Here is a 12,415-nt window from a genome sequence, read left to right on the forward strand (position 1 = left end):
ATGGGTTGATAATCTTGGTCAAAAGGCGGTAAAATAAATAACAAGACAAAGATTAACCACTTAACCGCTGAATTGGGGAAGTGGGTCAACTCATAGATAGTCCTTATACATGCAGGGTGTCCTATAAACTCTCCTACGTGGAACCTTGCAGACACATCGAGAGCAGAGACATCTGGCGGCCTACTAACCGTCGTTTAAAATGCATCATATATAAAACAAACAAAATATTATGAAATATCAACTATATCCGATCGTGCGTCGAAAAAAAAATCGATGGCGATAGGTTGTAATATCTCTGAAAATAAATAGATTTTTTTTACGATTTATATTGCAACTTTCTGGCTTTATATGGACGCTATGTTCTCCGGTATGATTCGTTTTTAACAATTTTCTCCTTATTGACGCAACATATAGCAGTAGGTTGTAAGTAATCACAATCGAATATTTTTCGACGTAATCCTATACCACCTTTCCTTTTTGGCGAACACTCCCTTGAACTAATTTTTTTAGAAATAAACCATTTTTTTAGTAATCTCTTCAGTCAGATTGCTCTGAATATAATACACATGTTAAATGGTTAGATCTAACTGGCACTAAAACATGTTATTGTAAACATCAATATTTAATGTGAATTCTGTACAACATCGATTTAAAACTTTAATCTGGACAGATTCCTTATTAATTATGTCAGGACATTTTATACAATGTTAAGCGTACATTTCCACCCTCTGTGTCGGATTTTTCTATCGATTTATTCTCAGTATTTTCAGGAACCTCACTATTCTTAGAACTCTTAGAATCCAAAAATGGAAAATACCTAAATGTGAAAAATATGATGAATTAAAAACGAAATATGTACAGGGTGAGTCAAAAAAAGTGTGATTTGCGGCGCCTGGTGCAAAATTGTACCTTTTTTGTGCAACTCTCCTGTATGGTGTCTTTTCAATTTGTGATTTGTAAAATTTGTAATTTTTTTTGGTACTTCAATGACCCAAAAGAAAATCCGCGAATTTTTTTTTTCTCTCAAAATCAAAAGTTCAGAAAAGCAAAAAGATTGAATTAACAGAATCAAAGAAAATTGGCAAAATTGTAATAATAAAATTCGCAATTTTCAGTTCTGGGCTACTTTTTAAGGAAAAGTTATTTAAATTCTCTAGTTCCTTTCTTCTTAGTATATTCTAAAGTATTAAATATACGCTGTTCAAATGAAAACTTGAGAACCATTGAAAAATGAAAATGAAAATATGGGCAGAGACTGAAAAGAACTATTTTTTTAATACAAAGATGTCCGTAGAGTCACTGCCTTTTTTTAAATGAATATTCGAATTACAAATGGCTGGGACAAATTGACTGACATTTTTCAGGGAAACCATGAGTATCCTTTTTTTTATTTCTTGGGCAACGCCGGGCACTTCAGCTTGTGTTGAATATAGCTGGTCCCTAAAAGTTGACAATTTATTCATCTTTTTTCATATATGAACTGACTTGCAGACTTGTTTTTTTCTTTGACAAATCATTTAGTCAAAAAACAATATTTTATGAACTTTAAGTCCTACTTTTAAAGATGGACAATGGACATGCCCGATTTCTAACGGTACCCTAAAAACCAATTTATCAGATTCCCAACGGTAACCTTGAAACCAATTTATCCGATTCCCAACGGTACCCTTTAAACCGATTTATCGGATTCCCAACGATAACCTTGAAACCAATGTATCAGATTCCCAACGGTACCCTTGAAACCAATTTATCGGAACCCCAACGGTACCCTTGAAACCAATTAATCGGATTCCCAACGGTACCCTTGAAACCAATTTATCGGATTCCCAACGGCAACCATGAAACCAATTTATCAGATTCCCAACGGCAACCTTGAAACCAATTTATCGGAACCCCAACGGTACCCTTGAAACCAATTCATCGGATTCCCAACGGTACCCTTGAAACCAATTTATCGGATTCCCAACGGTACCCTTGAAACCAATTTATCGGATTCCCAACGGCAACCTTGAAACCAATTTATCAGATTCCCAACGGCAAGCTTGAAAACAATTTATCGGATTCCCAATGGCAAGCTTGAAACCAATGTATCAGATTCCCAACGGTACCCTTGACACCAATTTATCAGATTCCCAACGGTACCCTTGAAACCAATTTATCAGATTCCCAACGGTACCCTTGGAACCAATTTATCGGATTCCCAACGTTGTCGTTCTAGCTTGAAAAGTGTTTAATTCTTATAGATCCTAGATTTTCATGAAGCACAAATGCGCAGTGCGCCAGACAATTTTTAGAGAAACAAATTCATGCTTGATTAGATAAAGAAACACTTTAAAAAATGTGTTTCACTTACACTGCACTATACCTGACACGATACTGTGAGAAGAACCTGGGCTAGGAATGATATATTTCCAATCCACATCATCATCCATCTTCAAATATATATCTTATTATTGTTTAAATATCCATATTATCATCCATCTTCAAATATATAACTTATTATTGTTTAAATATCCATATTATCATCCATCTTCAAATATATATCTTATTATTGTTTAAATATCCATATTATCATCCATCTTCAAATATATATCTTATTATTGTCCAAAGATTTACCATGCATTGAGCAGTGCTTATTGACGGTATATAACTGTAGTATTTAATAAACTTTATATTATTACTGGCTTGGGATTCCAGCCAGGTTACTAAAAATTACTCCCGCCGTTTACCCGCAGTCAGCACTTGAACGATTTTACCGGCTAACGGAATTTTTACTTTTAAAGTCGACCCACTCAATATAGAATCACAAAGCCAAGCTAAGAACATTCCAACAGATCTCCCGAGTTCCCCGATCAAAATTTGAAGCAAATCGGTCCAGGGGTTCCTGAGTAATGATCGGACAAACAAACAGAGATTACAACTTTATATATATAGATATTCTTTTTCCACCAAAAACAAATATTAAACAACAAATTATAAGCTGACCTATCTAATCCACATCGAGGTGCTGATATATCTCCTAATATCAACATAAATATACCGGACTCTATAATCCCTATTGTACCAAAGAAGGAGAGAGTCACAGAGTAATGGATTCCCTGATTTTATATTCACATTTAAAAAAAAACTGAGTTAAGAGACTTTAGACGTAATTTCTTTTAAAAAAGAGTGGGATATTTGATTCACAGCGTAATCCTTTAAAGCTATGTTTGATCAAGAAAGATTGAGATATCCATGTTTTTACTTTTAAATGATTGTTTTTACAACTGTGGTTTCTCTATAAAAAACGGCATGCGGATTTGTGCTAAAGAAACAATGAAAGTTCACAGTATGTGAGGACTGTGAAGTGAAGTGCCTTTTAAGTCCAAAAAAACCCGACTAAGCTATGTCCCATACATATCTCTGAACATGTCTATCTATAGGCACATGATCCTGGCGAGTATAATACAATTAAATTACAAAATTCTTGTAATAAGAAAATATAGTTACTTATTTTGGGGAAAAAATAAGATATACAAATAGAATATTATTTGCAAACTGTTTTTTAATATGATTTGAGTGAATATTCCTTTAGCATTCTTAATAATATGTACACGCTTGCCTAAAATAAAAAAGTGTTAATAAACCCGAGGGACAAGTCTCTCAAGCTCAGAGCTAGACCAATTCCCAACCAAGTGCGCGAAATGACAAAATTTGTAAACTTTTTCAGAGTAAAGAAATTAAATTTTCTAGGCACACCCTTTGCAACCCAATGTCGGAGACCTCAGATATTTCAAACTATGAAATTGGTCACATCAAATAATCAAAGTTTGAATTATAACAGGTTTACACCATATGTACGAGGTGTATCTACTCAAGAACGCAAATATAGTGTAATCAAGCGCGCTATTAGTTACAGAAATTCTCCAAAAAATAAAGAAATTGCAATATTTTTTGCATTCTTGAATAGATACACCTGGTATATTGCACACAGATATAGTAATTAGAAAATTTTCTTAGGGCATTTTTTGTTAATCTTAGTTACATGGGAAGTTTTTGAAAATTTTGCTAGTATTTTGCAATTTTTTGCTTTATGAAAATGTATGTATTATCATGCATTGTAAAACTTTTTTTTGCTATTTTTTAACTATTTAATTTGATTAGGCAAGTTGGTTAGTTCCCCCCCTCCCCCTGGATTATGAGTACTCAAGCAGAGAAAGCGTTTTTGGTTTTCGAATTTCGAAATCCTACCTGCATAATGCTTCCCCCGAATAGTGCCAATGCCGCGTAAAGATAGTATTCCCCCGCCTCCTCGTCTTTGTCAGTTGATTTACCAAATAGAAAGGGCGGTCTGACATGGATTAATTGCTTTAAATTTTTTTTTTAATGATTTGAGGACTCATAATAATTATAGCCCTAGCTCGGTAGAAATTAATAACGAGATTTGTACAGTCATGAACCAGCTATACATGGTTAAAATACTCCTCTACTGAAGCCAAGAGTGTACAAGAGAAATAGTTCATCTAGACATACATAGTTGAACTATTAATAGTTCATCTAGACATACTATAGTTGAACTATTAATAGTTCATCTAGACATACTATAGTTGAACTATTAATAGTTCATCTAGACATACATAGTTGAACTATGAATAGTTCATCTAGACATACATAGTTGAACTATTAATAGTTCATCTAGACATACTATATTTCGTGAACAATTTTTTTCCTGCGAAAAATGCGAAATTATCGCGAAACGATTTTGTTTGTTTTTTCGCTGGAAACCCTAATCCCAATACATGAGTTTTCAAATGTGTTTTTAGATGATAAAAAAACTTTCTAACAAATATACTAGCATTGAGAATGCAAAAAAGGAAAATGACTGGTTGACTCCAGTTAAGAATTTTTAATGCTCAAATAACGTTAAACTGCAACAGATGTGTTGTGAAGTGCAGTATATCGTATACAAACCCATTTCAATTGATATGTTTATTTCTAAGCTACTAGTAAAACTATTTGCTTTCTAATAACATAAAATAAACATAAGACTGAAGATTAAATGTCGTATTGAAATTTCTATAGTTTAATGGGTCATTTTGTAAATATATGTTTATAATACCTGATAATGAATATTATCCCTACCAGAGTGATAACTATATTCACGAAATCAAAACATCGAATTTTTTCATGAAGAAAAATCCGAGCAAACAGAACACACCAGATAGGAGATGCGGCAGCTGAAATAATCAGAAATATAAAGATGTCAATGAACGATTTCTTGTTTAAGTTATCAAACACGTTTTGGTGCAACATTTGTTTAATACAAGTCGTTGATCAAAAATTAAAACCACATTTGTTGATTTAGATTTTGCTTAAAAGATAAATAATTTCACAACATCACAAGCTCCAGAGTTCTAGGAATAAAAATAATATTTACCTATCATGTTAGCGTCTGCAATAGGCATATGTTTGAGTGCAAAGAAGTGAATTATGAGAGCTGAACTACCAATCAATGATCTTACAATTAGGACACCAGTCTTACCAGTAGGATACTTCTACAATTATAATAATAATAATAATACTACATACAGCTTGAAGCCCAATACAGTGGTCAGTTTTCATATTAATACAAAAAAGACGATTATTTTATATTAAGTTTTGATTGTTAACAAGCTTTTTTAAAATTAAAGTTACTTTAAGTGTCTAACTTTGTTTCATCGATTATGTATCATATGCTGTCAAAAATCAAAATTGAAATCGTATGTCGTCTTTATTGTATCGATATATATACGACGATGACTGTAAAACAAGTGGTCTAGAGACGGTTCAACCATTGGGTGATTCAGGATTTGTCCATGTCATGTCGGGTTACAAAAAAGTATTTGAATCGCCTGTCGGCAGTTCAGAGACCTACCTCAAGTTCATTAAATTCGGTTACAGAGGTCGAAATTTTTGATTCACAAATTCACTGTAGTTATTCTTTCATCTTCATTTTTGAAAATGGTTTCGACATAAAAAGTTTCATTCCAAATATTTTGTTTACATCTTCAGATATAAACTACGAAAAGTATTACCAAAAAATGTGAAACACATTAAAACTAACAAAATTGAGGTTAGAACATGTACAAAGTTCTGAAATTGATTCCCATCGCTGTGTAAAATGCAAATATAAAATATTTGAGATTTAAATAAAAATATTGTCGAACCTCTGATCTGTAGATAACTATTGGATATGAAAGTAGAGCAATTCCCATGAATCTGTAGAACGCAATACTGAAATGATCCAACAGATCTACCTAGGACAATTTTATTTTAAAATTTATAAAACAAACAGTATTTCTTAATTAAAAAAAAACGGTTACGATGTATTAAAAAAATAGAAATTTTTTTTTTTAAATATTTATATTATAAACCAATAATGGTTTCACTTTAGTTCAAAAGTTGTAATATTTCATTTTAAAAATTATTATATTTTAAGTATTTATATTTTTAGTCAAACATTTTCGATAGTCATAATTGTTGATGTTATATTTTGGTTACTCTTAGCATTTTATTTTCCCCGAAGGGAAATCTTTAGAATTTAGGAAACAAATATGAACTAAGGCAGCTAGCCCATGGACAAATGTCAGTTATAAAAAATAGATGATTATCTTCAAACGCCAAAATAATTATAAAATGCCTCCATTATTTAGATATTTGATGTATATTTGTTATGATTGCCTTTAACAGATGATTATAATAATATGTCCATTCCTTAAAATCCCGATTTAGAGATATGTACGATCTAATATTATGTGTTTAGAGATATGTACGATCTAATATTATGTGTATGATATACATTGTTCAGACATGCCACGAAGCATGATTTTTAAAACCATTTTTTTCTAACCTGCTGAACAATCACATTTGAGAGTGTAAAAAAGAAAGCAGAGATCATTGCTAACATAACCCCCAACATGGGAAGAGATTCAAGTTTTGAGATCAGTCCCCTTTTTTCAATATTTTCACTTTTTATTTTAATCACAGGACTACACTCAACAGAAATAATGTCTGTTTGATCAAATGCAAATGTTTCAATGATTTTTAAATTTTCTGTCTCCCCTGTATTCTCTTCTGTTATGGCCACCTGTTTGTCCCCTGTGTCCTCTAAGTTTCCTTTGTTCACTTTATACTCTATTTCTCCTTTGTCCTCTTTGCCATCTTTTTCCTCTTTTTCCTCTTTTTTCTCTTTTTTCACTTTTTCCTCTTTTTCCTCTTTACCCTCTTTACCCTCTTTACCCTCTTTGTCCTCTTTGCCCTCTTTGACCTCTTTGTCCTCTTTGTCCTCTTTGCACTCTTTGTCCTCTTTGTCCTCTTTGTTCTCTTTGTTCTCTTTGTCCTCTTTTTCATCTTTGTCCTCTTTGTTCTCTTTGTCCTCTTTGTCCTCTTTGTTCTCTTTGTCCTCTTTGTTCTCTTTGTCCTCTTTGTCCTCTTTTTCCTCATTTTCCTCTTTCTCCTCATTGCACTCTTTGTCCTCTTTGTTCTCTTTGTTCTCTTTTTCCTTTTTTCCCTCTTTTTCCTCTTTTTCCTCATTGCACTCTTTGTCCTCTTTGTCCTCTTTGCCCTCTTTGTCCTCTTTGCCCTCTTTTTCCTCTTTGTCCTCTTTGTACTCTTTGTCCTCTTTGTCCTCTTTGTTCTCTTTGTTCTCTTTTTCCTCTTTTTCCTCTGTTTCCTCATTGCACTCTTTGTCCTCTTTGTCCTCTTTGTCCTCTTTGCCCTCTTTGTCCTCTCTATCCTCTTTGTCCTCTTTGTACTCTTTGTCCTCTTTGTCCTCTTTTTCCTCTCTATCCTCTTTGTCTTCTTTGTTATCTATGGCCTCTTTGTCCCCATTGCCCTCTTTGTCCTTTTTATCCTCTTTGTTCTGTTTGTCCTCTTCGTCTTCTTCTTTTTCTTTAATTTTAGTTGCGGTTTGTTCGTTCATCGTGATGCCTATAAATTTATATAAAAAAGTTACGTTGAGAATAGAAAACTGGAAAAACAACAAGAAAATTGATTTCTACACATTAAAGTTAAAATGACAGGAAATTGATATTAAAAATACAAATAAAAGATAATCACGAGATCTCTGTACTCTGTAGTTAACAGGAGTTACTCCTAGACTGAAACTAGCTGTAAAATGTTTATTTAAGAAGAATATATCAAGTTACAAACTTGTAAGCACTTTACATGTTTATTCGTAAACATGGGCATTAACGAGTCTGTTAAAATGTTTAAGCAACCCTCCATTCCAACCCGATCAAAACTCATTAAACCTTTTGATCTAATATCGTCGTTTATCTAGCTTGAAAAGTGCTTAATTCTATTAAATTCTTCCTTTTTTTACGTAAAAGAATTACTTAAAGAACTTTTGTAGAGAAACCACAATTCAAAATAATAAACTTTTAAGGAAATATAAATATCTCATTTATTCTTGATATTCAGATGTCCAACTGTAAGTTGTTTATAATTTCGGAATTTCATTCATTTCAGTCGTTCAAATCTAACAGAGCTAAAAACTTAAGAATTGTATACCCCGATCGCTTAACCTCAATATCTACTGTGGACACTTTTGATTTCTGCTTAATCCGCTTTTTCCCCCTTATTTTGGGTATCTTTCCCGGATTCCGACCAATATAAGTTCTTTCATTAAATGCCGTGCAAAATTTCGAATTTACCGACTTCTGGCTGGTTGTTTGGAATTCTGCATACGCCTTTCAGATTAGAAACTTTCCTGGATAAAACTATTTTTAAAAGAGATTTTTGTCCCCAGGACATGATCGGGTTGTTACGATCAAATCTCGGATTTTTTTTTCTATTGCGAAAGTTTAGTGTTGTCTGGGTTTTTATATTGATCTACCAAAGGTTGTAATCTGGCAGCACATTCATCCATCCACGCTTAATTCATACTGAGAAGAGGGTTGACAAGATTCCAGCTGCCTAAGATTCTTCTTAGGCCTGAGATTATAGAGTGCAGGAATCCTTCTGATATACGTTGGAATGAGACCCGGGTGCCATACTGATAGGAAACATCACACTCATTGCTCCCTAAAATCTGTAAGCCCGGATTGGATACCCCTAGGTATCTGTAGCTGGCAACCATAGACTCTCCCTGCTTGTCCACCATTCCTTCATCATCATTCACTTGGATCAATCCACTTAAAGCTTATTTCTTGTTCAGTAGAAAGCACGCACCCTTTCGCTGCGAGAGTTGTTGACAGCCGTCCCTCTGTCCTCCTACATCCGTCAGGTGGTCATAATTGCTTAACCAGATGTCGGCTTCAGATGTTTTTGAAACCACAGGTTTGTGTGGAGTACGGGAATCGAACCAGTGAACATCAGTCTGGACACCAATCCAGTTACTGGCTGTGGACAAGTGTGCTTAACTTCAGTGATCTAACGAGAACTGGTGTCACACACTTTCCACCCCATCCCACAAAACTTTCCTGGATAAAAACTAAAGATGAAAATAATCTTAAGATTTACAAAAAGAGGAGATCAAGTTGGACTTGATATCCATAATTCTAAAGTTTTCAGCTCAGATCTAATAAAATAAGAACAGAGTCGAGGGTTAAACTTGTGTTATAGAAAAGAACACATTCTTAACATCTAAACAATGATATAGAAATATCTTAAACAGATTTTTTTAAGTAAAAAAGCAAACAAATTACTTTCTACAAAATAATAAATAATTTATAAACTTCTTCGACCAAATGAATTTTTAAGTGACATTTATACATTTCTTTTCTTTTCTCAAATCCAATGTTTAACAGTTTCTTGTAAATTATATGTTCAGCAGTTTGCTACTCTTGCTGTACTGTATGAACTGTGTAAGATGTTTTGTCTGCTAGACGCTTATATTGAACAGCTTTCTCCTGACTTTCTCAAGTCTCAAGACTCAATGTGTTCATGGGGAATTATTCTATTCGATAAATTGATTGACTGACTGATTGATTAACTAACTATTTGAGAACTTATTAAATTTCTTATTCCATATTTAATTTAACTAATAATCTAGACTCTTTTTCTTTTACAAATATATCAATGTATATCTTTTCTTTCAGCTTATAGAGTTGGTAATTTGTAGGTAGAGTATAGGATTTTTATTTTTAAGAAACTTTTTTGTGTCCAGTGGCGTATTCAGGGATGCTCTGGACCCCCCGGCCCCCCCCCCCCCCTCCTGGATCAGTGAAATTTTTGGTTTCCCAGTTTTTTTGGGCCCCCCGGGTAATGAACCTCTCTAAAAAGAACAAAAATATGTAATCCGCCCCCCAGACAAATTCCTGAACACAACCCTGTATATGCCCGTTCAACATCAAAAACGTTGTGTAAAAAGAAATGCACACTAACATTTGATATAGTTTAAACTTTTGAAATTGTTTTGTAACCTTGAGATAATTTTTATAAAAGCATTTGTTCTTTGAAAGTTTACATCCCTTCCAACAGTGTACTGCACATAAAGGTATGTACAAAGAACATTTGTACACAGAGAGTTGTTTATCAACAAAATATTATTGTTATACTTTAATCTTCAATTAGAGCTTGCTTTGAGAAGTACTTGTAAAAAATTAATTCAAGGCCTGGAATCATGTTTTCTATTGGGTGAGTTGATAAACATTTTTCTTTATTTTTGAACATTTATGCAATTTAATTATTAAAACAAATTTATAGGATTTACAGAGCGTCCCATTTCATGAGATTATCTCTAATCTTTAACGCCAATGAATAGGCACTAAACTTTAAAGAACCTTGAATTTTCTATTTTAACCTAGTGATCAGATTTTTAAAAATAATTTTAAAATTTTCGGTGTTTTCTAGAAAAATTGTTGTTTAAAAGCTGTGCACGATCCATGTAATGTGCAGAACCCCTTTAGATTTAACATTTTAGAATTTTAATTTTATTCTTCAGAATTATACATACTTTTTAAAATAATGTATTTTGTAACGATTGTACGTACGCTACGTTCTGGAGTTTTTAGTAAAGGTGTTAAATCTATTGTTACGCACGCTACGCTCTGGAGCTTTTAGTAAAGGTGTTAAGTAACTATTGTTACGCACGCTACGCTCTGGATTGTTTAGTTAAGGTTTTGTAATTATTGTTACGTACGCTACGTTCTGGAGTTGTTACTTGAAGGGAATGGAAGCGTATTTTCTCCATGCAAAGATGAAATGTCCGATTCACAGCGCATTGGTATCTAATTCAAAGTACAATAACAACTCTTTTAAGGGTACCGACGCTAATCGGACATTCTTTGCATGGAGGGTCACTTTGAATTACGTTACATTCCCTTTCAGCCGTCTTTAGATTTAGTTTTAATTAGTTAAATTGTGTTGCATCAACAATGATTAGGTTTTGATGGTTTCTATGTTTCGTCTTTCCGTTTACACTAATATCTCGGGATAGTTTAATTTTCTAAAAGTTTTAAGGTTTCATTTTGACGACATTTTTATTTCATCATACGTCGATCATTCCCCCTCCATTTTTATTTAAATTTTTTAAATTCTATTTTTAAGGATAAAGTTAGCTCTGGGTCTCCTTTGCTTAATACCAATCTCTCTGGCCTGTTTAGGTGAACAAATTATTTTCAAATATTGATACAAGTTTTAGGATTTGTTTCGCACAAATTCAAACATATTTGCAGTTAATGTATCCAATTTTGTATATTTTATATTTAATAGTTTAAAACAACTTTTTTATTCATAAAACAAGATTCATTTGTTAAATTCTCACTTAAATGTGATGAAATGGAAATTTTTTGTATATGTTCATAATGACTTATTAGGGGACGGATGCATTTATGACAAGATGGAAAACCGGTTTTTCTGGATCTCTGATCGAGCTAAGTCGGAGATAGAGAGCGTAAAAGATCATGGGGGCCCGAAGGCATACTGTAATGCTCTAGGTAAAGTCGGTAAAGGGAAATAATGTACTTTGTATTTTTTTAACAGGATTTTAAATGTTACCCAAGTAAAAATATCTAACATAATGAACGGTACTAGTTTATTTGAGATTAATGTTTCATTGGATCGTAATATTTGTCCATTTTCTTGCTCCTTAGTGCCGCAAAAACTTGAAGTTAACATTATTATACTTATTTAAGTAGTTATTTCAAGAGACCATTCATTTAAAAAAAGTAGTTATACTTGATTCTCATCCTATCCTTTGTCTTATCAAAGGTTTTTTAACAGTCATCTTCATTCTTAGTCTAATTAAGATTATTGTGAGTTTGACAACTCTTTTTAAATGGGAATTGCTAAAAATGTTGAAAGCCCTTTTTTAAAATAAACATTTCAAGTTTAATCCTGTTTAGGTTTGGCAGTGACTGATCGGGGTAATTCACTCTGGATGCGAGCTGAAGATTTACAAAAGTGAGTCTTAAAAATTATTCAACCCCCTGTATAAAGGATTTTAATCCCCCCC

The 12,415-nt window shown here is 33.0% G+C and overlaps 2 protein-coding genes across 4 annotated transcripts in view; one reads left to right on the top strand and one right to left on the bottom strand.

The window, feature by feature from the left end:
• Positions 1–588: 588 nt before the first annotated feature.
• Positions 589–8,800, bottom strand: LOC111705664 (high mobility group nucleosome-binding domain-containing protein 5). 3 transcript variants are annotated; one of them, XM_023478288.1, is made up of 10 exons: positions 7,106–8,800; positions 6,186–6,275; positions 5,417–5,534; positions 5,099–5,216; positions 4,231–4,330; positions 3,569–3,601; positions 2,986–3,098; positions 2,366–2,432; positions 1,356–1,440; positions 589–817 (listed from the first exon to the last, which is right to left on the bottom strand). In XM_023478288.1, the coding sequence occupies exons 1-9, from the start codon at positions 7,937–7,939 to the stop codon at positions 1,414–1,416; spliced, it is 1,500 nt and encodes a 499-aa protein (XP_023334056.1). In that variant the 5' UTR covers positions 7,940–8,800; the 3' UTR covers positions 589–817; positions 1,356–1,413. The 3 variants fall into 3 exon arrangements, with proteins under 3 accessions (XP_023334056.1, XP_023334054.1, XP_023334055.1); XM_023478286.1 differs by having other exon boundaries at positions 6,869–8,800; XM_023478287.1 differs by lacking the exon at positions 1,356–1,440 and having other exon boundaries at positions 6,869–8,800.
• A 1,689-nt stretch (positions 8,801–10,489) lies between these two features.
• The window catches only part of LOC111705667 (uncharacterized), a 2,375-nt gene continuing 449 nt past the window's right edge, over positions 10,490–12,415 (top strand). The window contains exons 1-4 of the mRNA XM_023478290.1: positions 10,490–10,596; positions 11,509–11,564; positions 11,778–11,897; positions 12,306–12,363. Coding sequence (XP_023334058.1) covers positions 10,583–10,596; positions 11,509–11,564; positions 11,778–11,897; positions 12,306–12,363 — 248 coding nt within the window. The 5' untranslated portion in view covers positions 10,490–10,582. The remainder of the gene's footprint in view (positions 10,597–11,508; positions 11,565–11,777; positions 11,898–12,305; positions 12,364–12,415) is intronic.

The sequence above is a fragment of the Eurytemora carolleeae genome, unplaced genomic scaffold, assembly GCF_000591075.1.
Source record: "Eurytemora carolleeae unplaced genomic scaffold, Eaff_2.0 scaffold663, whole genome shotgun sequence".
Taxonomy (NCBI): Eukaryota; Metazoa; Arthropoda; class Copepoda; order Calanoida; family Temoridae; genus Eurytemora; species Eurytemora carolleeae.

Coding starts and splice junctions, on each gene's coding strand:
- LOC111705664 (XM_023478286.1), bottom strand. CDS start 7,939: ATGAACGAACAAACCGCAACTAAAATTAAAGAAAAAGAAGAAGACGAA. Junction 4,331..5,098: donor GGGATAATATTCATTATCAG/GTATTATAAACA, acceptor AATCCATGTCAG/ACCGCCCTTTCTATTTGGTA. Junction 3,099..3,568: donor TATTATTAAGAATGCTAAAG/GAATATTCACTC, acceptor ATATAAAATCAG/GGAATCCATTACTCTGTGAC.